Here is a 26774-nt window from a genome sequence, read left to right on the forward strand (position 1 = left end):
ATGATAGAGTACAGGTCAGATGCGTATTTATATGATTTGTGCGTTTAAAGAGAGAAAAAAAAAAAAATTGTCAATGTTCTGATGTTCTTAAAAAAAACAAAAAACATTTCTCATCTTTTATTCTGAAAGAGAACATACCGGAAACTTTATGGGTGAGGCCTAACTGTAATCCCCCTTTTCTTTCACTTTTATTTGTAGTCACATGTTTCCCCATCTAGAACGTTGTTCCTATTGTAACAGCTCTGCGCATGAATGTTCTGAATTACAAATAATGTGTTAGAGAAAATCTTATCTTAAATATGCAGACATTCTGGTGTCCTCATCAGAAATATGCTGATAAGATGTTAAGTGTACTCGGCTGTTTTCAGTCAACATAGGGAAAAAAAGTGAACTGACTCTTTCTGTGTAATACTGCTGTCTGTTACCACCAAATGGAGGAAATGGGTCATGGTGAGAATGCATCATCATGTGACAGGTTCTCCTTTCAGTTCCATACAAATATATATATAATGACAATAGTATGTTATTTCATCAAGACAGCATGACTGATGATCACAAGCTGTGGTATGATTGTTGTGTCAAATGAGCCACACACTGTTTTTGTGAGATTCTTGGGGTATAAGACTGTTGGAATTGTAAATAATAAAATATATTCAAAATAAGACATGAGAGACTGCCTAGATACATTTATTTCAAAGAAACAGCTCTGAGTATAATGGAATACAGTTCAACAGCACCACAAACTACAGCCTCCACAATGATCTGAATCAGCGCCTCTATAAAACAGTTACAGCAAACTCTGAACCTTTTAACCAATACAAAGGTCGGGTTATTGCAGGGCTGTTGTGTTAGACTGCATTAGTTTGAGCTAGTTGTAATAAACTTGTAACTGGGTCTATGTCAGAATGTTAACTGCTGAGAAATGACACTTGCAACTTAATGCGGGCACAACTGAAATATTCTGTTTTATCAAACTGTGACATATACAGTTTCAAAGATTCAGCAGAAATCTTTCTGTTGTTACACTGGGTGCAGCACACTGACACATTCTGAGTAATTCTGTGGGTTATAGTGTAACATTACAAGACATATGTAGATACACAGGTTACATATGAAGATAAAAAAACATTTAAAACAATTCTCTTTAACCTACTGGAGGCCTACATTTTCACTGTGGCAGAAAAAGAGAGGCGGAGGGTAACAGTGAGCTCAGCAAGGAGAGGTCAGTTCTATCATTACTAGTCCCACTGATAAAAACATACAAACCTGACCGTTGCTCAGCCGATATTAACAGCTGATACCTTCACTACAAAAATACAGCTTGTCTTCATGTTGAATGTGTTGTGTCTTACTTGTGTGAAAAGAGCCTGTTAGGACACTCACAATAATTCAGAACACATGAGGTCTGTTATTTCCATCAATACAAAAGCACAGTGACTGCTGAGCAAACACTTTAATTACAGCTTTCTGCAGTGACCAGAGAGAGAAACCTGGTTCACACAGCTAGATTGGTTCTGTAGACCATGTAGACATTTCCTTTCTAAACTCCTCAGAGAGTTTCACTGAAATACCTGTACAGTGCCCAGAGATACAGATAGATGAAGATAAAAATAGAACTGCCAACTGCTCTGGTTGGCCTGCCTTTATGGACACTTGGCATCAACATGAAGGATCACACCAACAGATTGCCATGAACACCACTAACTGTGGCAGTGTCAGAAAGGTAAAAACAGGTCCTCGAAATCAACCATTAACATCATTTGTTTCTGTGAACATTACTGCAGTTGTTCCCTAGCCTTAACCATGTGGTTATTATTGTAACCATGGCGACAAAGGTCCTTATGAACAAATAAATCATTTGAACTCAAACCATGATCTTTCTTTGAACCTAACCAAGTTTGTTTTTGTACCTAATCCTAACTAAACCTCATAATATTTTTGGGTCATATCAAATGATGCCATCCTGTCCACATGGGTGTCAGACATTGGTGTCAGTCAGAAAACGCTTGGTTGACAGTGTTGGTTTGTCTTAACAGCACCTAATGATAACATATTAATACTGGCACTGTTGATTTCTTTTAGACATAATACATTTCTGAGGCACTTTGATAAATACTACATACTCCGATTTATAATGACTAGAACTCTTAATCTCAGAAAGTATGAAAAACCTCCAGAATATAAAGAAATACTGCAGTGTGATACGATATCTGTCACCTGTATAGAAACAACAGAGCAGATGTTTTATACCTGTGATATAATCCAAAGCCTATAGAGAACCTTACACGACAGGCTTATTTCCAAATCCATAAAGATATATAGATTAATAATAATAATAATAATAATAATAGAAATATACTATTATTTTCCTCCTGACATTTTCAAATTGGAGTAATTTTATAGTTAATAATATAAATATAAGGAAATATTACAATCATAAATGTTGATTCACCAAATCAACTCCAATGTGACATCTAAAATAAGGAAGATCAGAAATGGCTAAAGATGATCATTACTTAATTCCTCTTATATCACAGTGCTGATTCAACTTAATTAAGCAGTAGGAGGTGTGATCTGTGCTGGAAAAAGGAAAATTGTTTTGATGGTACAAAGTCAGTTTGTAATTGTACCTGCTTCTATATAAACATACATCAGACATCAGCTGACCGCTCTCACTTCTTCCCTGCTACTGACTGCAGCCACTTTTACTTCCTGACTGTTTGGAGGGCTTCCTGAAACAAATGTTCACATTCAGAGCAGTTAGTCAAAGCAAGGTGACTTTATTTGTACGGCAAATACATTAGAAAGTATAAAAGCACAATACAAAGTTAAGTATAATTAAAAAGGTTCCACACAAGAAAACATTAAAGGAACATTACTACAGTGTAAAAGCATATCATATCAGTGATCTTCCTTTATAAAAGTAGCAATACAAAGATGTAAATGCAGTCCAAATACAAATCCTGTATTAAAATGTTACTAAAGAAACAGTACAAAAGCATCAGTGCAACAGCATTTGAACATTGTTTACAATTTCCACATAATGACCAACTTAACACCCATTCTGTTTATTTGCATCTGGCAATTCTAAAGCATAAACCCCTCTGACAAATGTTAAATATTTATTGAAGTGCAATTTTTGTTAACATTTTGTTTACTTTAAAGGGGGGGTTTATTGGTTTTATTTATCAAGGATATTTTGATATTTTTGTCACATCCTAATTCCAATGTCTGAATATTTGTAAGAATTAAAGGTTCATTGCTATTTGAAAGAGTGTACTTTGCATTTTTGTGCCAATCATTGTATCAGAGACAAAAATGGTCTTAAAATGACGCAATTATTTCTGGGACAATATATCGTCCAGTAGTACAAAGTAGTGAGCTTAAAGCTCAGTGAAATTAGCTTGACATTAGTAAAAATTAACGGCATTGCAACAGATGTGACAACAAAGTCACATTAGGCTACTAAACCTAATGAAATAAGTCCAGATGAGCTTTTGGAAAAGTGAAACATGATGGAAGTCTGGTTGGGAGCTGTGTGGCAGAGAACTACTTTCAGTTGTCTGTGCTGACTCATTTTGAATGTTCAGTTCGTAAATGATAGTACAGCGGACATCTTGTGATGTTCCCAATGTAAACAATTATTTCTCTCACAATGACCTACAGTGGCTGTATTCAGTTGATATGTTTTAACCCACACTAATGGAATGGCTCAGATGGTGGATGGATCACCACGCATGTGAATGTAGTGCATGATAAAGACTGTCTCTGAACATGAGGCTTGATGTTACTCTACTGCTTTTTTTCTTTTTTTGTTTCATTTTGTGTTTCCACTCTTCCGCTCATGTTGCCACTGAGGAATTCTAATATTTTTCACAACACAAACTGAGTCATCTACCTCCAGGACTGGAGACTGTAGGCGGGAAAAAGAAGAAATAAAAGACATTAAAACAAACTCAGGTGCAGCCTGTTGTGTGAAACATTGTGAGACATTAACTTAAAAATGAGTACTTAAAATAAATTCAGACCTACCAGAGTCCTTTTTCATTGTTAGCCTGCCTGAAATCCAAAAGCAAGACACAGTTAATAGCTTTAGCAGTTAGCGACCATCCTGGAGGCAGACAACAATGGGAATCGGTAGGTATTAGGTAGTTATATCAGGGATTCAAAATAAGCCCTAACCTGTGGTCACAAGTCCAGCAACTGTTAATAACGATAATAATAGAGGTATATATGCATAATAATTCCTTGAAGAACTTCGACAGACAACGTCACTGCTCGTACTTCCTTCTTTGACCCTTACTTGGGTTTCTGGACAGCTGTTGGAAAAGAGACATAAAACAGCTTCAGTCAGCACAATACAGAGAATATATATTAAACATGTTCCATTATAACTTGTTCCACTGCAGAATGTGCAGCCATAAAACTCAACTGCTTATCAACAATCCAATCAGTGCACAACTACAGAGGTCACTTTGTGCTCCATGACAAACAATGTCTTACACAGTCCAAGCCGTGCAGTCCACACCATCCTGTGAAAAACTTCCTGGCTGACAAACTTCACACACTGTATCATTTCTGCTGGTTCCTAAGAGAAACAGACAGGAGTGAGATTAATTACACACAAAGAAAGATCCAGTGAAAATCCATTATTTATCTGACTCACATTGAGATTGTGATCACTAATCACAATCACAGACACAAGAGAGGCGTTCACTGACAGAACCATTTGACGAACCGGAGTCACATACATACTGGCAAAAAAGTATGAAAGATACAAAGGAAAATTATTATTGGAACCATGTCTGTGTTGTTTCATAGTTATTATAGCATGATCAATAAAAAAATCTTTCTTAAAAACATATACATATTTTACACAAAGTACATTAACTTCATTAATCCAATCCATTTTAAAGAACCCACTCATATAAATCATATTCAAATTACATTATTATCCTGAGGACAACCTGTAAAGAGCACAGGTGTTTTCATCAGTTTTCTACTAAAAACCACAACTGTCCAAAACTACATCATGTTTTCTACTTTGCAGCAGAGAGTAGTAAAGCAGCAACCTCACTCTCTCTCCCTGGAGTTCAGAGATGAATACATCTCAAGTCCTGATTTTTGATTTGTTTAGATTTCTCTTTCTTCTTTAATGATTTAAGTCTCGCCAAAAGGATCGGTCAGGATCTAATGTAAATGTTATTATTGTGTTCAACTTTAATAAATATTAGGAGAGATTTGCTGCAGTGACATTACTGTGTGCATGGAAACATTTCCATCATTTATAAAGCAATACATCGAGAGTAGAGAGTGAGTCTCTAAACTGGAGAAAATAACAGTTCAGGAGGATGATTTAGGCTTCATGCAGATTTGGTTCCAGAGCCGATCTGTGCAGTTCCCTTCAGCACAGATTGAAAAGCCCATAGGTCTGCACACTGGAACAATTTAAACAGTTCATAAGAAAAAGAACAGTTGTTCGTGTTGACCTAACGTTATCATATGTGTTTTGTTGTTTGCTGTGATTGTGATGGGTCATTGTATGTGGGTTTTGGCAGGCAGCTGCTGTCCCCTCTTCCCAGTACACTAACTTTCAGTGTGATCCCCAGGATGGTTACTGAGATGCTTGATAAATATAGGTACATTATCCAATACTCATACAAAAATGGACGTGTGCAGCCTGACCTCCAGTTATGAGTAGTTGATAATAATGATACCTGATGTGAGAAAGAAACTGTTGATAAAATGACCCAGGTTGTAAACTAAATTGTCACTCTTGCATTCAGACACAGGAATGACACACGTGCTGTATTCAGAGGAGTCAAAGACATACCTGGATACTGTCAGCAGCATGTATACATGGAGCTGAATAAAAAGGTTACTCCATGTCCCATGGAAACGTGTATGTCCATCAACATGTTCAAACCAAGACAGTAGTGTGTAAACTTACTACCAGACTAGTTTGACTTTGATTTCTCTTACCAGCTTCCTTTATCCTCTGACCAGGCACACAGCGTGTGTGTTTGTCTGCTGAACTACATCCTGAATCATCGGCCCAGCTTCTGCAGAAATACCCCTCTAACACATCACAAAGTGCATCCCTTGATCCAGTGCACTCCTGTTGGGCAAACAGACCGTGACCTAAAAGCAACCAGAAACATAGTCATTATATTGATGCTCTTTATACATTTGAGTCCACTTTGAACAATATCTGAAACAATGAGATAGTTCATCATCTCATTTTTGGTTGACTGCAACCAAACAAGTGAAATCCAAACTCCTTATCAGCACATAGTAGCTGGCCAATCAGAGCGCCTGTTGCTGCTCTGTGGTTCACTCACTCACACATCTTCAAATTAAAGAGAGCGGTCTTTAAATGAAATCACACCAACCTGAATTATTTGGGTTCACTTTTCAGTAAACATGCTGAATGATGTTCATTACTAGGGCTGCAATTTAGGATTCATTTCATTATCACCCACCTTAACTAATTCCTTGAATTAATTGATTAATGGTTCAATATATAAAGTGCCAGAAAGCAGAGAGAAAAGCATTCATTACATTACCGTAAGTGTGTGTCATCCAACCTTTTTAAAGACAGACATATTCACAACTCTATTTACACACACAGAAAAGACCAAACAGCAAATAATCACACTTGTTACTTTTGGATATTTCTTTAAAGAATGACCTGAAGGGGGCGCCTCCGTACCCTAGAGTTTGAGCTGTGGTGTCTCCACAGACTTCTGTTTTGTGTCATTCCAATCTCACTCTTCCCTCTCTACTGTCAAATATCAGATCAAGGCATAAAATGCTGCAAAAAATACAAGAAAAAGGGCCCAAACGATTAACTGGCTTTTATTCTTAGTAAAGGAGGCCTGAAATACAATCACACACATGCAGGGCTTATAGACACGCAAATGTGGAGAGATAGTGGAGTGATGGGCTGCCACACAACAGTACTCTGGGAGCAGTTAGGGGTTAGGTGCCTTGCTCAAGGGCAGAACTGGCGCCTCTCTACCAGTCCACACTGTGGAGTGTCACGGTTTAGTGTGATAAACCACACCCATTATTTCCTCAGTCATTCTCTATCTCGCTGCTAATGTGGATCGACTGCCTGGCAGGTCCTGCTGGTCATGGGATGAGGGTCTGGTTTTGAAGTGGGGCTGTAGTCTCAACCGGAATGTTGACGAGAATTTGTCTGATTTCAAGGTACGTGTCTAATTAGGTTAAACAGTTATAGTCAGCTTCGTTTTAGCTTAGTCAGAACAATGCACCATTGCACACTGGACTATATGCAGTTTGTGGTTTTGTAAAAAACAGTTCACTATTGGTCTGGTGAGCTATGGCTGTGGATCGCAGACTGCAGGCAGAGCAGTTGAAGATTGCATTTCAGCACATTTATACTAAATCAGATTTTCTTTATCTTCAAGTACCAATACAAGAACTAACCTTAAAAAGAATCATTTAAAGCTGGTTCCCTATCTTAACCATTTTCTTTAAGCCCCCCTATTTGTTTGTTTTAGTTTAGTCAGATATCCTAATTCCTTTTCCCTGTTACTGCATGTGTCATAATCAGAGTGTCAGTGGGAATGAAAGGCAGAAATGTGAACTCATTATGAACATACTTTTGTCACAGGAGGTGCAGGAGAAACAGCTTTTCAGGCCATTGGGTTGGTTCATAAAGGTCCCTGTCTTACAGGGGCTGCACCGTGTGCCTGACTGTGGTGTGCAGTCTCTTATAACAACTGTACCTGTTCAACACAAAAACACACTGTCAGCATCACGTTATCACCACGACATTGTAGGGCTGCTCGATTATGGAAAAAATCATAATCACGATTATTTGGATCAATATTGAAATTACGATTATTCAAACGATTCTTTTTTTAAACTTCAGAAACATGCTGCATTTATTGGACATTTGTCAAAAACACTTTGCAAGGAAGTCCTCAGTTTCACTTTCCTTTCCCCATAAACATTTGTAAGTCTCCTCGTTACCTGTTCAAACGAAAACAACGTGACAGGAGAAGACTGCAACTAGTGTCGCGACCACCGGCGCAAGTATAAATAGTTACGGTGCTCCCGTGACTTCACATTGTCGCGCGACAGGTCGTGAACGGCGAGTATACCGAGCGCATGATGTGCAGTGCTTGCTGTGGAGGAGGGACGGAAATACGCATGCGCGATATACGCAGACTGTATACAACGTTGCACAACAGAAAATGAAAAAAAAAAATCGTTTCCCCCGATTTTATTAGTTTTGAGATCGTTTGGCCCCAAAATCGTAATCATGATCAAATTTCAATTAATTGAGCAGCCCAACGACATAGATGGAAAATAAATGTGACAAAAAAGAACACAAGATAACATATGACAGACCATGGTCTTGTTTTTCTGAGGAGCCTATCACAGCTTCAACAAAAATGTCAAGATTGCCTTTAGCTTGTTTACTTTTTTGTAATTTCATTTCAATCACTTGTCAAACCACCAACATCCCTTTGGACTCAACTTGACCTGCACATATCAGTTTGTGTTTCCTCTCAATCCAAACCCCTACATAACCAGCAGGAAAGATACAGCTAGTCTAGATTTTGCTTAGAGATAAGATCATTTCCATGTCCAAGGTCTTATAAATAACTACTTATATGTGGTTTTCTGTGTAAGCTTGATCTTTGAAATCTAATTTGCTTTAGAAATTAAGAAACCATGTTTGTTTTGTACAGAGCCAACAAATGTCACATCATCATGATTTAGTTTTTTAGTAAATCATATCACATATCAGTCACAATAATTGCCATTTGATGTTTTTACCATATCATTCAGCCCTAAATGATGGCATTTTAGTGTACTTTCTGCTATACGTCACAGTGACTCATATTTCTCAACGTCAGTGCTTGAGTAAGAGGGAGGCTGTAAAAGATATGTACTCAGCAAATAATATGCATACCAGAATGTGTGGTATTGATATTTTCGACCGCTGTGCTCTCCTACGCTGTGATACATGGTAAACAAGAGGAAACAGAAAAGTAAGGTCAGAGAATAAAGTTAATATGAAATGTTCTGTTTAGGTTGTATGTGCATACTATTTAAAATAATGCTACACAAAGAAGCTAAAACATTATTTTGATGAATTAAATCTTATCTTCTTTAGGAATTTCCCCTGTTTCATTATTTATGGACTTTATTTAACTATTTCTGGTTTTGCTTTTTATGGGGAAGCAGTTAGATTAGCATATTTCTGCCTTTGTGTGTACAATGTTAAGTCTTGAACTGATATGGCTTTGATGTTTGAGTGGCACACTCACTACAGTTTTTACCAGTGTTTAGCTTCATTTATGTGAGAAATAAATGTAATGCAAAATGAAATATAAACAACAAAGGGGGCAGAACAATAACAAAATATATAAAACAAAGGGCAAACAAGAACATGAGTTTGTCGTGCTCTAACACACACAAAGACCCACTCTTAAATGTCTCATACTGAATAACGCATTTAACTAAATATCACACAATACTAAATAAACATGTGTACAGCCCTGTTACACGGTATTACAATGTTAATGTCTGAGCTCTGTCAAATGAAAGATAATGTCACACCCACAGTTGTAAAATGGCCGCAATGTGTCATTGCTTATATTGCTTTATAGAAGTTACTACCAATGCTTCAGACAGAGTGGTACCTGTGTTGCACCTCGGACAGCACAGTCCAGCACTCGCAGCGTACTCAGTGGGCCCACAGTCCGACTTCGGTACCGCGAGGCCGGTCAAACACCCTAATAAGGAAAGTGTTACTATTAGCATTTAGCTAACGCCAGTTATGCTAACGTTAATTCCAACTTAACGTTAGGTTTGTTTTCCGTTAAGTAACGTTAACTAGCTTACTTACCGAAGATAACCAACGTCAAAAGCATGATAACGCGTGCTATCACATGGTTTAATTAAGTTTTGGATACAGCAGTTCAGTTATTAGTTTATAAAGTGGTAACAACGAAACTGATGCACTCTAGCTAGCTAGCCAGTTAGCGAGCAACTAGTACTGGGAACCCCCGAAGAACCGTGTGGAACGGGACTTCCGGGAGTGTGGTTTGTGTACGTACTATCAATGCTAGTGCAGCTTTCACTGTCAAATACTTCAATTGTGTCACAACTGAGACACCATAAAAACCACACTGCAGCGACCAACAACAGCCGGAGGTCGGCCGCTTAGGACTCAACATGAGTTAGCAGCTCATATATACAGCTACACCCGGGGGGGGGGGGTTGACCGCGGGTTGACCGCAGTGCAGAGCGAAGGAATAAACGCACCCTGCAATCACAACAGGGGAAGTACTGGCAGTGGATATGCATTGTTCCGCATTGTTCCACATATTGTTCCACATATTGTTCCACAGTGAGGAGCAGCGCCAGTTCACTGCTGAATAGTTAAAACATTAAAGGTCCATTGTGTAACATTTCGGATCTCACCTGAAAATACTGTAAAACTGTGCTATACTATTTCAATACTCTGGTTTACTCTGACAATTGTATATTACTTGTACTATTATTAATTATACTGCAATTATACTGGCTATTGTTTTTTGCTCTTTTTTTCATTAGTATATATATTCACAGATGCCGTTATCAGCAATATTAATTATTACACTGCTGCTGTATATTGTTGCTGTGTAAATAAAAAATAACGTATATATTGTAGTAAAGGGCACTTTTTTTTTACATACTTGTCCTTATTTTCTATTTTTATATATTATACTGAAGTAAAATGCAAATGTCTTTGCATCCACACTCTCATTTTCTATTTTTTTATATATAGTATAATGCACAAATTTGTTTACATACTTATTTTCTATATTATTGTTATAATGTGTAGTATGATGCACATATTTCCGGATACATTTTATTCTTAATTTCTTTTTTTGTTAAGCAACTTCATCAAATGCAATGTAACCCAATTTCCACCCGGGGATCAATAAAATATCTCAGATTCTGTTGTGTTTATAGAATGGAGGCATTTTTATCTACAGATGTCGCATGTCGCCTCCATCACATTGAACTGCCATATTTCTACAGTAGCCTAGAACGGACAAACCAAACACTGGATAGGGCTTTTGTGTTTTTTGTGTTTTGCAGCCATTGCAGTTGTTCCTTCACACTTAGTAGGGGAGGGGGAAGCGAGATGGCACTAAATCCTACACACTGGACCTTTAGGTATATCATGCATTACTGATGTGTTGTTCATGATCTAGTATACTCCTTTTTCACAAAAAAAAAAAAAAAAAAGACAACAATAAGATAATCCTATAAAGTATTTGTAAAATAAATTCCAGAAAGGTGTCATTTTAGTAATAACATGAAGACCCAAGCATAGTGAGACATGTTGTGCCAGGCAACAATGTTTGATGTTTTCACAATATTTAAAAGTTTTTGTATTAAGCATAATGTCAAATTATGGTCTGGAAATCATAAGCTTTAGCAATATTTCATTAGCAATGTAATTATGCTAATGTAATAATATATTGTTACAATAATTCAAGTAATACATGTGCACACATACTAATAAGAATGAATGAAGAGCTGTCTGGGAGAAGAAAGAGCAGACTCTTATTATTGAGCTAATGATCTGGATCACTAAAAAGAGCCTGAATTCTGATGAGTGGAAAGCCCAGGCATTTTAAGCTGCAGGATGTTGTGGAGGAGCCAACCAGCAGCAGAGAGTCAGAGTCAGTTAACACTTAACATGATTCATGTTAGCAAAACACAACGTTAATATTGAGTGTGGTTTTAGTCGAGATGGGTTGCTTGTTCTGTTTACAGGCAGCAAATCTTTATAATACCATTAACGTTATGTTACTAATATTACAGACACTTAACTAATGTACAGCTCAGTAATAGCGTTAACTTACGTTACGCTGTTATGACATAATTGTAATAACGGTAGCAGTTTTGGTGAGTGGTAACAGCCTTACTGCCTTCTAAAAATATTAATTTAAAAGTTATAATGCAGCCTAACTTCTGTTCACGTGTGTGTGTATGTGTGTGTGTGTGTGTGTGTGAGAGAGAGAGAGAGAGAGAGAGAGAGAGAGAGAGTGAACATTTGCTCTCACTTTGCGGAAATAATATCGGGATATATATCATATATCGATATTCAGCCTAAATATATCGGGATATGACTTTTGGTCCATATCACCCGGCCCTAGGCTGAGCCCATTCATCCAGCCAGTAAGGAGAACAACAGGTTTACACAAGATCTTCACAGGTACAGAGCACACTCACAAAAAGCACAGGGACAACCTAGACACAGGTCAATAATACGACCAGGGCTGTGAGGTCAAGGTCCTGAGCACATTCACTCAAGCCCTGGAATGATTACGTTTTAATGTAGCATACTGGTACTTTACTTGATTTTGCTTTTTGTTTTTGTCCAGCACTCATTTAAAGGTAAAGGTAAACAAATAATAAATACAATAATAAATACTGTCAATAATACTACCACATTTAGTAACATCTGTGGGCTTGAAGACTACAGCTTTCAAAAAACTATTTATTATAGATGTTGGAACTATTAACATTGAGCATTTAAATAACACGCATCTAACATTAATACAATGACAGTGCACTCATTAGCATAATGATATATACACATTTTACCTTTATCTACAGATGCAAACAAACCCATATATACATATAAAAAAATAGAATATTGAGAAGTACACATTTCTGACAGACAGTATGGTTTCAGAACAAACAGATCAACATCCATGGCTCTAATGCAGTAGTTCCCAACCTTTCTGCTTTAAGGGACCCCTTTTCTATCATTAAGTAAACTGACCCCTAACTTATTTGATGGACATTTCACTTTATATTCAGTGTATAACAACAACAGTGGAGAATAGATTAACTGTACAGTGGACCCAAACACTGAACACAATGCAGAAAGTTTGTGTAAAACGAGTAATACATTTTAAGTAGATATTCTGTGAATATTACAGATGACTTTTTCTGATATTTTCAAGAACTTTTTATACAATTCTTTCCCTCTATTATGTATTTTCTTTATTTCTTAACAATCATACATATTTAATAGGCTTTTCATAATTAATAATTTTCAAATTCAGTGTTTTCTTCTCTGTAACGCTTGGCCATTGTTCCATTAGCTTTTAGTCTAAGTAAGCTGCAGCAACAGCAGCATCACATCAAGTTACAGCAACAACATTGTATACTTTGTTATAGCAAGTGCTCTACGGCAACACTGGGGAGACATACCCAAAAAAAATTACCTGATGCCGAGAAAATCTCTCTCTCTCTCCCCTCTGTACACATCAGCACATGCCAATTGCGCTACAACTACATTTTGGAAAAGTACCAGCAACAATTTGCAACACCATGTACCAGAAATAAATCTATAAAACCAAAGCAAAAATAATTATTTGTAGAAGAGAGAGTTGTTTCAGAGCTTGGGCAGACCTTATTTAAAACGCCGCTCACATCGACGGCCTTTCTGTGACGCAAACAGGTTAATCACCATGTCAAACTCCACAGTGCTGAACCTCACCATCAGCTCACCTTTCAGTTTCTTCTGCACTGTGTGGCTACTGACACATTATCAGCGTGGCGTTACAGCCGCATTGCAACGGCTGCAGCCCTGTCCACATCTGGATGTGGCTGATGGTCATCTGTAGTCAGCAGTTCAGATATGGAGCACGAATTCTCCAGGCCCTGTCTCGTTTTGAGAGAATCTGTGGTCTTAGACGTGTACTTTGCGACCTGTGTGTTTGACAGGTGACCGGCTGATTGACTGTCTAAAAAGAGAACTGGTCCCCGCTGGAGTGAAGTGGGAGATTCATCAGACCCCCGCAGGGCGAGCTCATGTCCCCCACAAACTGTAATACAGTCCACAATCAGTGATAGTAAATGTCTGGTTTTCTTTACCAGCTCGTTGTGTCTCTGTACAGGATGCAGTGACCCTCATTAAGCTGACAGGCGATGTTCACTTTACCCAGCAATGACAACGTTATGCTATTTTCAATGTGGCTCGTGCTGCATTCATGTTTCCTAATTTTGTTGGATAAATATTTTAAATCCACAATTCCTTGTTGGGTCCAAGCCGTGTCTCCTCCAAACAGCAAACATGGAAACAGAAAAGTGAATTCCTAGCTACATTTGCTGTTAGCCAGTCCGTTAGCTGAAACCACGTAACACAAAATTACGATTTTGTCGTTTGTTCTTTTGTGTTATTTGAACATCGTTTGGATGATGTGTTCCCAATCTCTGTACTTCCAATTTTTCCTCCAAAGACTTTAAAGAAAATTGATAAGAAAGTAAATAATCCACCTCGTTCATGTTCATGCTAACGCCCGCCATACTACGAATTAGCCTCACTGTACTGTAGCTACTGCGCTGTGATTGGTCGAAGGTCTCTGTACTGTAGCTACTGCGCTGTGATTGGTCGAAGGTCAGCCTTTGGGCTGAATGAATTTAGCCCAAATGGGCAGCATATGAAGGGGGCGTGTCAGGACACCTGTCAATCACAATCGAATGGAAGCTTACGCTACTCTGCTTGGGCTGAATACATTAGTCCATTCACAGGAAAAAAACCAAGATATATCATATAGCTGTTGCTGCCCTAGGTTCTACCAAAATTCAAAACAATATGTTCTAAGGTTTTTAAGAACAGTTTTTCATCTTTACTGTAAAAGATAGGGGGGGCTTAGCCCTGTTAGCCCATATATACCAGCTGTCCCTGCTTGTATGTGTCAAGCGCATACTCTCCAGTAGGATCAGGTAACATTTTTTAACCAGAAACATCTGTCCAACAGTCACTGAAGGTCAATATAGTTGTCTAATCGCCCAATCCTATTATCCAGTCTTTTTACTTTTGGTCAAAGAAACCATTTGTCCCATCATGTTGCAGTTCAGAACACATTGTATCCGTCCAACTGATCCAACTGTGTGACCACCAGAGAAGATCAATAAAGTCTACATGTATAGTTACATGAAGAGGATTGGCTGGAAGTCCCTCTCAGCTATCCAATGAATGAAGAGTCTGGAGCCGTCTCACACTGAGGACACACTACCCCCCACTCCCCCTCTGCCCCCTGCCACAGACTAGGACCGCACCTACCCCCACCACCACCACTCACACACTCTGAACTCAGGGACTGCACATTCCACTTTCCCCTGTTTCTTTTGCGCAAGTCAGTATCTTGCTCCAGGTTGTCCTTCCTGGCCTACTTCAGTCTCTGTACAGTTACATCTGTGTGAGATAATGATGCAGACAGCACTTCAGGGTGGCTGTGGTGCAGAGGCAGAGCGGGTCGTCCCCGTAATTGGAAGGTTGTTGGTTCGATCCCCGCCACATGTCGAAGTATCCTTGAGAAAGATACTGAACCCCAAATTGCTCCTGATGCTGTGCATTGGTGTGAATGTGTATGAATGAGTTAATTTCTGTTTGATGGACTTCACTGAGTGAATATGCAAATGTGCCATGTAGTGTAAAAGCGCTTTGAGTTGTCGGAAGACTAGAAAGGCGCTATACAAGTACAGGTCCATTTACCATTTACCATTTCTGTAGAGGGTGTGTCCAGTTTGTAAAACAGTGCAGGACATTCTGGACACGGCAAAGACAATGTCCCAGCATCCAATGGGATTATAACTGGATTCTAGACAACATTTACTCTGCAGTGTTCAAACACTGACTGCATTTCTACATATGAGCTGTCTCGTCCTGAGGACAGAAATATATTTAGTTTAAACAGCAACATCTTTATATTTATATATATTCTATTTGTAAAGACAGAGGTTAGCTCAGTCAGACAGTGCTCAGTCAATCAACATTTATATGAAGAATACACTGCTGTCTTACCTGCACTGCCTAAAGTCATCACAGATGGTTCTTCTCCACTCAGCCGTCCCTTTGTTGGTGAAATATTGATAATTGAGTGACATCATATAAGAAAATTCCTTCCTACTACAGTAAAATACACTTATAGTCACAAGACATAGAAAAAAAAAAAAAAACAGCAACAAACATACCCGTCTGGGACTTGCTGTCTTCCTGTGTTAACACAAAACCAATGAAAAAAACCTTAATCAAAACTGAATCATGTGACACAATATTGTTATCTATCAAAAACATTATAGTGTTTTTATTGTTTAAAATCAAATCTTACCTGAGTTTAGACATCCTTTCTTCCACAATACAGCTGCTCCAATTACTAAAAAAATCACTCCTACAACAACACCGATCACAATCCCTGTTGGGTTTGAACTTTGTTCTCCACATTGAACATCAGTTGAAACAGTTCCTGCTTTTATCAGCTGAAGATTCATTGATTCACATCTGGAATGACAGAGGGAGATTTTTTACAGGAACATTAGTAGGATCCAATGAATTCACTGCTGTTGGAAGAATCCAGGTGTCTGATGTGAAGCTTCACTTACTGTGTGTGTGGCTGACAGGATGGAAATGTTCCATTTGAATATGTTCCAGCACTGCAGTCAGAGCACTCAGTGTCTGTTAATGCTGATCCTGTACAGACACAAACCAGTTCAACAGAGATATTATGAAGGGATCAAAGTGTTGATGTATATGACATCAGTACATTTCATTTGACTTACCCAGCATCCAAAAGCATTTATTTATCCCCAGTAATAATCTTCCAAAAGGTTTTATATTTCAGAAATAAGTAGCTCTTTTCTCCTATGTTTCAGGAACAGAATAATGAACAAACTGAACACTAAAATGATCCAAATATAATTTCTTCAGTGCTTTATGCAAATATTTAAGCAATGAAATCCATACTACGTTGTTGATGCCAGTTAACTAGACTAGAAAAACACGTAAAATGTAAAGGTTTTCTAGACTTCATTTCAGAATTGACTGCCTGACTTGTACTGCACCTGTATATTGAGCCAGTGACGAGTGATGGCATGCTTTCAGTTGCAAAAAAGGTATTTCAGCAGGGTATTTCAGCTGAGGCTAATTAATTAATTGAGGAATTTGATGACTGAAGGCTGAAATTACACCTGTCCTTTGTCAGGCTTGTGTGCTATACTCAGCCAAAGACTGTGTGTGAGGAACTCTTCTCTGTATGTTTCTCAAAATCTCAATATCAGGAGTCGCATTCTCCCAGTCAATCTTTCCCTAATGTCATAGAAATGATTTAAGTATTATATTTTTCGATATTATTTTTTCTTTTATTACCTTTAATCGATAGTGACAGCTAAGGAGTGATGGAAAAGGGGGGAGAGAGATGGGGGGAGACTCACAGCAAAGGGCCACAGGTCAGAGTCGAACCCATGGCTGCTGCAGTCAGGACTATATTTAGTTAAACATGGATAATGGGGGTGCCCAGTTAGCTCAGTGGGTAGAGCTGGCGACCAATGTACCGAGGCTGAGTCCCTGCTGCAGCGGCCCAGGGCTCGAATCCGACCTGCGGCTCTTTGCTGCATGTCATCCCCCCTCTCTCTCTCTGCCCCCCTTTCCTGTCTGTCTTCAGCTGTCCTATCAAATAAAAGCCAAAAAAATACTTAAAAAACATGAATAACGGATCAGACATTATTAAATGGACAACTGAGAAAAGCCGTAAAGTGGCTGGAAGCTCCTTTAAGTCTCCGCTAAATACGAGCTACCATATGGTTAATGTGAAAAGATTTTTGGTGCTGATACAGCAGGGTGAAATGTTACCAATAAAAAGGTGTTGTTTAGACACCTGCGGCCTAAATTACATCTGCAGCGTCAGGTGGTCACAACAGCTGCCCTTATTATTTTCTGTGTAAACACACCCACCACCGCTTTCCACGTGTCGGTAAATGTGGATGAGAACAATTACAGTACGTGGTAAAGCTTGGAGTATTTGGGAGAGAGATCCACAGGTCAGGCAGAAGAGCAATCTTCTTTTATCTTAAAACTATCTTAAAGTGAAAATAAACCCCTACATTCTGCTAGCTCCCTGCCAAAAACTTTAAAAACTGCAGCAGAGATATATGGGGGCAATGGCCTTGGGGCTAAGGAGTGTGTTATGCAGGAGGTAACACCAATGACCACCAACACCAACTACTCAGTGTAGTAGGAATACAGCTGCCAGTAGTCCAAGATAAACAAGCTAACCAGCCATGAACAGCTGCTGTCAGGTTCTCCATGTCCATGCTGGAAACACAGATAGTCAGTTGGAGCTTTTACAGTCACTAGAAGCACATTCAAAGCTGTTTGTAAATGTTCCTGTGAGGTATTTGTATTGTAAAATTAACTAAACTAGCGGCTAGGAGAGGCTCTCCAGTGTCTGTGGGGGAGTGTCAGTATGGCTATGTATTAGGCCACAGTCTGCAGAGTTGGGAGGGGTTTTATAAGGAGGGGCAGGGAGGAGGGGCTTGGCTGGTGACAAAAGCTGCATATTCATCACCTGCCACCAATTCAGCCAGTAGCAAAATTCAATTGCGATATTCAATTTTCAACCAGTAGAAAGCAGTTGCTATGCTTATTTAAAGTAAAATACACCTATCAGCCATAACATTATGGCCCCCTGGGCACCCTGGTGGTCAGAATGTTCTGCATCCCCATATCAACAGACTGCTCTGCACTGTGTGTTCTGACCCCTTTCTATCAGAACCAGCATTAACTGTTTCAGCAGTTTGAGCTACAGCAGCTCGTCTGTTGGATCGGACCACCTTCACTCCCCACGTGCATCAATGAGCCTTGGCCCCCCATGACCCTGTCTCCAGTTCTTTTCCTTCCTTGGAGCACTTTTGATAGGTACTGACCACTGCAGACCGGGAACACCCCACAAGAGCTACAGGTTTGGAGATGCTCTGACCCAGTCGTCTAGTCGCTCAGATCCTCATGCTGCCCACTTTGAACTAAAATGTCAAGATCTAGAACTGAATTGATTGACAACACTACTAGACACCAACAGACTGTCAGCTGGAGGTTTAGTTACTATTTTAAGTCAGCACAAGTAAACCCACCGTATTGTCTGATGTATTGTCCTGGTTGACAGAGTGTGTGTCTCTGTGCTGACATACAGCTGTCCTCTCTAGACTCCAAACAGTAGAATCCCTCCTGTGGTTCACAAACTGTATCTGATTTTGTTGTACATGATGTCTTTATCTTCAAACCAGAACCTGTAAACACATACACAGGTTACACATGGAGATTAAAAACATTTAAAACAATTCTCTTTAATTCTCTGTACAATAACAGCTAAAACTCAAACTCAAACTCAAACTGGTCATAATAATAATAATACAGTCTCCAAGCACCTTATATGTTTTATATGTTCACTTGCACCTTATATTTCTACTTTGCACTACAATTACACTGCTTATTTATAAATTTTTTATATTGCATTTTATATTGCTTTTTTATATATATGTCTAAGTTGTTCTCTTTACTTATTGTGTTGTTACTGTGTGTAATGCTGCTGCTACACTGCAATTTCCCAGCTTGGGATCAATAAAGTATATCTATCTATCTATCTATCTATCTATCTATCTATCTATCTATCTATTGGAGAGCTACATTTTCATTGTGGCAGAAGAAGAGAGATGGGGGGTAGCAGTGAGATAAGCAAGGAGTGGTCAGTTCTATCATTACTGAAAGACCCACTGATAGAAACATATAAACCTGATCATTGCTGTTAAACACTGAATGAAGGAAAGTCTATATTAACAGCTGATACCTTCACTACAAAATACAGCTTGTCTTCATGTTGAATGTGTTGTGTCTTACTTGTGTGAAAAGAGCCAGAACTCTACCTGCATCACAGACTGTACAGGACAAACATTGTGTCCGTCCTGTAGGCTGATTCATGAAGGTTCCCTCAGTGCAGGACAGACAGGAAGTACTCCTGAACTCTGTGCAATCTGTTTTAACTCGACTTCCTGTTGGAGAAAAACAACACGTCATATAATGTTTATATTAAAGGAAACTACATAATCTTGAGTAAGGGAGAGACAGTATGCTTTGCAGGAAGACCTGCCCCTACTAAGCGCTAGTGTTAAGCCGTTAGCTGATCCCAAAAGAAAATGGCATCCCACCCAAATGGAAGAATCCTGTTCAGGCTGGCAAGATAGTTTTACATATCAAAACATATGGAAAGGCCCTTCGTAATGCCATCATCATCATTCATCATTAATAGAATAAAATAACAACAATCCTAGGTTTCTCTTGAGCACTTTAGCCAGACTGACAGAGTCACAGCTCTATTGAGCCATGTATTCCTATAGCCCTCAGTAACAATGACTTCATGAGGTTCTTCAATAATCTCCACTGGGGAAGTCTGATCACAGCCTGGTCCCCCTACAGCCACTGTACACCCCCCTGGTCCAAAAACAGCCAGTGACAACTCGTACAATCAGGAGGTGGTCCCCTGAGAGACTGTTACAACACCACAGTCTAGGATGTGCTGATCAACCCGCATGGGGAAGAACTTCTGCACAGATGTGGTCTCCCCTGTCAAGACTGTCCGCTGTTACCCTAATAACAAGCCATGGGTAACGCGGGAAGTCAAGGCTGTCCTCAACAAGAAGAAGGCTGCCTTCAGGAGCAGGGACAGGGAGGCCATGAAGGCAGCACAGCAGGAGGTGAAACACTGTGTAAGGGAAGCTAATGGTGCGTTCTAATTGTCTACCTGACTCGATCTGCGAGTCGGTTTCCTGAGTTACGAACCGGAAGTTGCAAATAGAACGCCCCAGAGGTCGTATATACGACTCGTCAAGTTGTCTGAACTCAGAGGACCCCGAGTTCAGTTACCAAGATGGCTACTACGAGCATCACACGTAGTAAACATTGTGGTTTTCTACTATTTTAAAGAACTTTTGTCTTTGTTGTAACCAAATGAAGAAATTGTACACACAGCACTGTATACATAATAATATACATAATAAATATAATTATAATAATTTTATAATAATACAATTATAACTATTAGAGACAAACTTAATCTTTGACTGCTTTTTTCTCCCATTGACCTTCACCAATTAATTTCGGTGGTTTCTTCCCCTAAGCCTTCGACCTACCTCTTACACACCTGCCTTCACACCGTCTACCAGAGGAGGTGTGCATGGCGGAATGTCTTGCTATTTATTTCAGCGCCCATGTTAACAGATAGCAGTCACAAGTCTCAGCTACAATTCACTAAAGAGTCAAGGTCTCGCCTATTTGTTCCGCGAGCCGCATGTAGTAAGCAATCAGAAGTTTGCTGAGCGAACCTGAGGAAGCTGTAAGTGAAACACTGCTCGCTCTAAAATAAAACACAGTAAAGTTATTCCAGTGTGCGGTGGTCAATTCAGATTACCTCCTGTATCTGTTTCAGATTAAAAATCCTCTGCTGTTTCTGTGGACAGAATCCATTCCTGTGTTAACAACAACCTCCAGCATCGTGCCTCGTAAAATACCTGTATCTGTGCTAAAGGATGGTCTTTTGTAAAACATAAATGGAGAAAACCATCAGTGAATCATGTTCATCATCATCAGTCACTACTTTATTCTGAAACCAACTGTGAATTTCTGATATTACCCAGTGAAGTATTGGACCAAACTATTGAGCAATAATCCAGGTGACTCAAAACCAAAGCTTGAGTTAGTTGTTTGACAGTTCGTTATTCGTAGTTTCGGTATGTGTTTGTGCCATAATAATTGAGTAAATAATTATGGTGAACATAAACAGCACCAACCATGGGAGTCAGACTGACTCCACTGATCTGCACACAGTGTCTGCACCTGGCAGTAGAACTAAAGACTCCATATGGAACTACCAAAGTGAAATATCCTTCAATATTCAACTGGATCTTACCAGGAAGACACTTAGGACAGCATTCATTCCCTCTCTGATACTCTGATGGATGACATGGTAGTGCATGTCCTCTGAAGATATTCATCACAAGAATCTGTGAAGAGTAAGAAAGAGATTTTAGTTTAACCTTTGCAGGTGAGTTATAGCAGGAAGTCACATGATAATGAGGTCACATTTGTGTCATTGGAGCCATAAGAGTAAAGTCAGTGTGTGGACTGACACATAAAATACAGAGTTGAAATCTCAACAACATCGCGTCTGCGTGGTGGAACATCTTCATTTTTATTTCGACACCCATGTTAACAGATTAAAGCAGTCACACTACACTTTTACACTTTTGCGCTCTCTCTCTCTCTCTCTCTCTCTCTCTCTCTCTCTCTCGGGTAAACAAACAACACCTTTTTTCTTCACATTTACATTTAAACTATATTGCATTGGGAATTAAATCATATGAACATTTCGATTTTTTTCAACATTCTAGAGGGAAAAGTGTTTAGGGAAAGACAGAGCTGGCAGCTTCAGCTCTGCTGGAGACGCCATGCGCTGCTCAGGCGGCCTACGTGAACAGGATGTCAGGGTTGTCGACAGGTGAATCTGCATCTGTTACGGTGGAGGCACACCAGTCTTTTCCACATGTGGAATATATTTTCCCTCATCAAAGAATAAGAAGAAGAATTTTTTTTTTTCAAAACTGCTTGGAAATGTTCATTCACAGGCACTGGATGCTGCATATTTTTGCCCTTTTTAAGAAATACAACCCACTGGGTGTCCATGCCAGTCCACGTGCCCTGTAGTATTTCAATGTCCTGGATGTGTCCTTAATCAGCCTACCTCACGTTTTAATGTCTTTCTTTGTCACCTGTGATGTGAAAACATCAGACAAAGTAAAAGTGTGTGTCAGTGAAGGCTGACTGCAATGAGTGCAGGTGACATCAACTCTAACTCTCTCTCAGTAAGAGGATATATTAAACGGGGACCGGGGGCAAAAAAACTTGATTGGGACTTTTTTTATTGTGGCTTTAAGGAAAAAAAGCATTCAGGAACAGCTTTGATGAGGGCATTTTTTTCTCACTGGATTGCAGTTATTCAATTATCAAGTCTATACAATGGATGGATTTTAACTGGGGGCCTAAAGTTCAGAGAAGCGAGTTTGTGACTGGGAAGTCCTCTTGGGACTAGAAGGATAAATCTGGGTCGGGAAAGTGAAATAGATACACTTCCCATACCATCGGATTGGGACTTGGTATCGTCAGACACTCAATATTAAATGACTTGCAATGGTCTCTCCTTGAGTGCTCTATGTCTGTCTTATGTATGTGTGTGTGTGTGTGTGTGTGTGTGTGTGTGTGTGTGTGTGTGTGTGTGTGTTTGTGTGTGTGTGTGTGTGTGTGTGTTTGTGTGTGTTTGTGCTCTTCGCTTTTCTCGACAAACATTCATCCGATCAACTTTAAATGTGGTGCAGAATTTGGACAAAACATTATTTTACCAGCAATAGTGCAGCTGTCAAAGGTTTTCTTCCAAACATCACTACGGCTGGATCACAGTTTTCATGGACTGAAGACGTCGTCTCACTCAGATTTGGGAGGACGAGAGATGTAAAATCCAAAAGGAGGACACCATCTGGAAACTGAAAGAATGGTAAATGGTAAATGTACAGGGCCTTTCTAGTGTTCCGGCCTTTAAAAGTGCTTTTACACTACGTGCCACATTCACCCTTTCACACAATGAATGGTAAATTTCATCAAACAGAAACTACCTCATTCGTGCACAGCCGGGAATTGAACCAGCAACCTTTCGATTAATGATCCACATCCACCCATATCCATGTAGTGACTCACTCATCACTGTGACTGCTGAGCAAACTATCTTCAGCTTCCTGCAGTGACCAGAGAGAAAAACCTGGTTTACACAGCCAGATTGGTTCTGTAGAAACCTGATTATTAGGTTGAAACCAGTCAGTCCTGACCTCTAGGGAGCCCTCCTATCTGATCCATAAAGCATGTAAACTATTATGTCCAGTCCTAATATTACACAATTAGCTCTGTGTATACTGTGAACATGAGTCTACAGGCTGACTGCAGCTTTAAGTCTAGAATATCTGAATCGGGTCCAACTGGCTCCCCCAGATTCACTTCTATACATTTTCTAATATAAAGTACTATTTATATTATGGCTTCAATATGTATAATAATATATTTCCAGTATGACCAGCTAATCAATAGTCCATCTCCTGGCGTGACATTTCACCTTGATACAGGTAGTTACCATGTTAACGGCTAAAAAACCTCGTCATAAACATAACAGTAGTCAAAGAACAGTGTTATGAGTCTGTGTTTATTCCCACATATATTTAATCCATCAGCCACTTATTTTAGAATAAAATAATAATGATTATTGAAAGTCTGCCTCTGACAAAATCATCCAAATGTTTATCTTTATTGATTATATTGATGCCGAATTGTGACTGTGGTCATATGGCGCACTGTTTCTTTGACTTGACTTGATATTTTCCATTAAAGTACAGAACACAATGAAGACAGTGAAAGAGCAGTATGGAGCAGCTTTATTGGTCATGATTACAATAAAACAAGATCAAAATTAAAGCTGCAAGCAGCGTTGGACGGGATCTCGCACCAGGCGCGCGTCGGGTCGGGGCGTGCCGTGACCGCGTCACGTGCTGCTGGGGTGCGCTGCGGCCACGTCACGTACCGTCCTAACATGCGCGGACCACAACATGAAAGTATCACGTAAATCAGCTCAAAATCGCCCTGCAGCACTTACTTCCTGGTGCCACTAGGTGGCGCTCTCACTATTACTGAATATTATCACATAGGCATGTTCAGGGCAGGACTCTTATCAGACAAGTGAAGTTTGGAGCCGATTGGACAATGTACACTCAAGTTACAGCAAATTCGTGTTTTGTGGCGGTACATCAAAATTTCCCGCCACGCCACAGACACGCCCCCTCACCGCAGTCATCACATATCATCAACAATGTGTTTTGCATTTTGTAAGTAAATTTCAGCTGGATCTGATCATCCTGCTAGGAGTAGAACATGAAAGTATAAAACGTGATACTTCCTGTTGCCACTAGGTGGCGCTCTCACTATTACTGCGTACCAATTTTCGTACATGTCGGCCTTACGTGTCTTGGGGGCTGATTCGGGGGGGTGTGGCTTAGCCGTTTGGCAGCGCCCGTGCACGGGGACAATGTCATATCCGTATTTTCGCTACGTTTGAATTTTGTGCAAATTTTCATGACTTTTTGACAATGCTGCGGGGGTCAAATATGGGTTAGAAGGCGATTAACAAAACAAAATTAAAATCCATATGCGCGTTCTTGTCACATTCCGCCACGTTGTGTAAAAAGAACAAACGGATACAGCTGTAAGTGATGGTTGAAACATGGCTGACCTCCAGAAGGGTCCGACTGAAGTCCTTCCTCCTATTCCCCTGGGTCCGGCCGAATTGTAAAAAAAAAAGTGAAGGAGATTAACGGTGCTGAAGAAATCCGACTGTTCTATCGTTCGTGTTCTTAGTTTTTGGCGGGATGCAACTTGCTCTTCGTCTTCATTTTCTTCCTCTTCTTCTTCTTCTTCGTCGTCGTCTTCTTCTTTGGTTTTCTGGCGGACTACAAACCAACATTAAAGGTGTATGCCGCCACCTACTGTATCGGAGTGTGTTAAATCATGACTATATTGGAATTGGATTCTGTTTATTAGACCTGTTTGATTTAAGTATTTGATTAAAGCCCTTTGAATCTGTATTTGTTGGTCCCTTATCCCCAACAGACCCCTATACTCCAAACCCTTCCCACATCCATCACCCTGTCCTGCAGTCTTTCCCTTTCCATATTAAACCTTCTACAATCCATCAGCACATGTCTGACACTCTTTACAATAACATGTTTCACACTTATCTGAATCTTTCTTTTTCATAATGTTTGACGTAGCATTTAACCCTGTATGACCTAGTCTTAACCTGGTTACAATTATATCTTCTTCTCTGCTTTTACTTTTCCTACTCCTTACTGTAACTGATGTTTGAATTGTATAATAGTCCTTACCCTTGATGTCATTATTCCATATATTTTGCCAAGTTTCCACTATTCCTGCTGAATGATTGATTTGACCTCTGACCTTCCAAAACATATTTCTAAAATACCACTATCGTTTTTGTTTAATGAACTTTTAGCAAGTTTATCAGCCACCTGGTTTCCCTCTATTCCAACATGCGTTGGTATTAACATCAGTACATAGCTGTTGTAGGTTCAATAAAATCACATATATTTCCATTATTAAATTATTTCTAAATGTTTGTCCTGACTGTATAATTTAAAGTACGGCTGCTGAATCTAAACATATTACTACTTTGATTGGTTTTAACTCCTCTACCCACTGAAGACTGATGATTATTGCTATAATTTCTGCTGTGTATACTGATAACCTTTTAGTAATTCTTTTAGCAATGCTCTTATTGAATTCTGGAATGTATATTCCCACACCTACATTATCATTTTTTGTTTGACCCATCTGTAAATATATTTAAGTAGTTATAATAATGTCTGGACAATTATTCTTGAGTCAATCTCCCAATATCAAAGTTCCTGGCTTCCCTTTTCTAATATTTGTAGATTAACTTTTGGTTGTGGAAATAACCATGGGGAAATGTTATTGATGATAACTGCTGGACTGTGTTGAATAGTGTCTAGTTTATACTGTTTAACTTGTTTATATCCCATCCAAAACCTCTACCTGAAAAAGTTGTATATTCCCAGAATAGAACTGTTGATGAACTGGATCTAGTTACGTTTATATTACTCTATAAACAAATAAAAACAAAACAAAAAACTATATTCTACCAATCAATCCTGTTTATTAAGAAATCAATAAGCTATATTTATGCTTGCCGTGCCTTCTCTCCATTTATCCCTAATATCCCTTCTAGATCCCATCCTCATCCAGCCTCTCTCACCCTTTGTTG

The 26774-nt window shown here is 39.2% G+C and overlaps 3 protein-coding genes and 1 long non-coding RNA gene across 8 annotated transcripts in view; 1 reads left to right on the forward strand and 3 right to left on the reverse strand.

Annotated features, from left to right (window-relative positions):
- LOC127378013 (tumor necrosis factor receptor superfamily member 14-like) overlaps positions 1-10068 on the reverse strand; it is a 52688-nt gene extending 42620 nt beyond the window's left edge. Inside the window, 2 exon segments of the mRNA XM_051426458.1 lie at positions 9684-9776; positions 9890-10068. Of these exon segments, the coding sequence (XP_051282418.1) occupies positions 9684-9776; positions 9890-9914 (118 nt within the window). The 5' untranslated portion in view covers positions 9915-10068.
- LOC127378006 (tumor necrosis factor receptor superfamily member 14-like) overlaps positions 1-26774 on the forward strand; it is a 229190-nt gene that overhangs the window by 168325 nt on the left and 34091 nt on the right. Inside the window, exon 1 of one of the 3 annotated variants that reach the window (XM_051426421.1) lies at positions 5270-5279. The exons of the other annotated variants lie outside the window; for them this stretch is intronic. The gene's annotated coding sequence lies outside the window, so the exon portion shown is untranslated. Of the gene's footprint in view, positions 1-5269; positions 5280-26774 lie in introns of those variants that run through there. 3 annotated transcript variants of the gene reach the window in all.
- Positions 6036-7758, reverse strand: LOC127378018 (uncharacterized). Of its 2 annotated transcripts, none has more exons than XR_007887797.1 (3): positions 7629-7758; positions 6692-6814; positions 6036-6141 (listed from the first exon to the last, which is right to left on the reverse strand). It is a non-coding gene; the product is annotated as an uncharacterized LOC127378018 (long non-coding RNA). The 2 variants fall into 2 exon arrangements; XR_007887798.1 differs by lacking the exon at positions 6036-6141 and adding an exon at positions 6181-6587.
- On the reverse strand, positions 12528-25399 carry LOC127378014 (tumor necrosis factor receptor superfamily member 5-like). Of its 2 annotated transcripts, XM_051426461.1 has the most exons (11): positions 25206-25399; positions 23548-23667; positions 23278-23418; positions 21792-21885; positions 19753-19878; positions 18964-19119; positions 16441-16528; positions 16170-16339; positions 16033-16054; positions 15863-15911; positions 12528-15724 (listed from the first exon to the last, which is right to left on the reverse strand). In XM_051426461.1, exons 3-10 carry the CDS (start codon positions 23314-23316, stop codon positions 15902-15904), a joined length of 705 nt encoding a protein of 234 aa, XP_051282421.1. In that variant the 5' UTR covers positions 23317-23418; positions 23548-23667; positions 25206-25399; the 3' UTR covers positions 12528-15724; positions 15863-15901. The 2 variants fall into 2 exon arrangements, with proteins under 2 accessions (XP_051282421.1, XP_051282420.1); XM_051426460.1 differs by having other exon boundaries at positions 12528-15911.

This window comes from Dicentrarchus labrax, unplaced genomic scaffold (assembly GCF_905237075.1).
Source record: "Dicentrarchus labrax unplaced genomic scaffold, dlabrax2021, whole genome shotgun sequence".
NCBI lineage: Eukaryota > Metazoa > Chordata > Actinopteri > Moronidae > Dicentrarchus > Dicentrarchus labrax.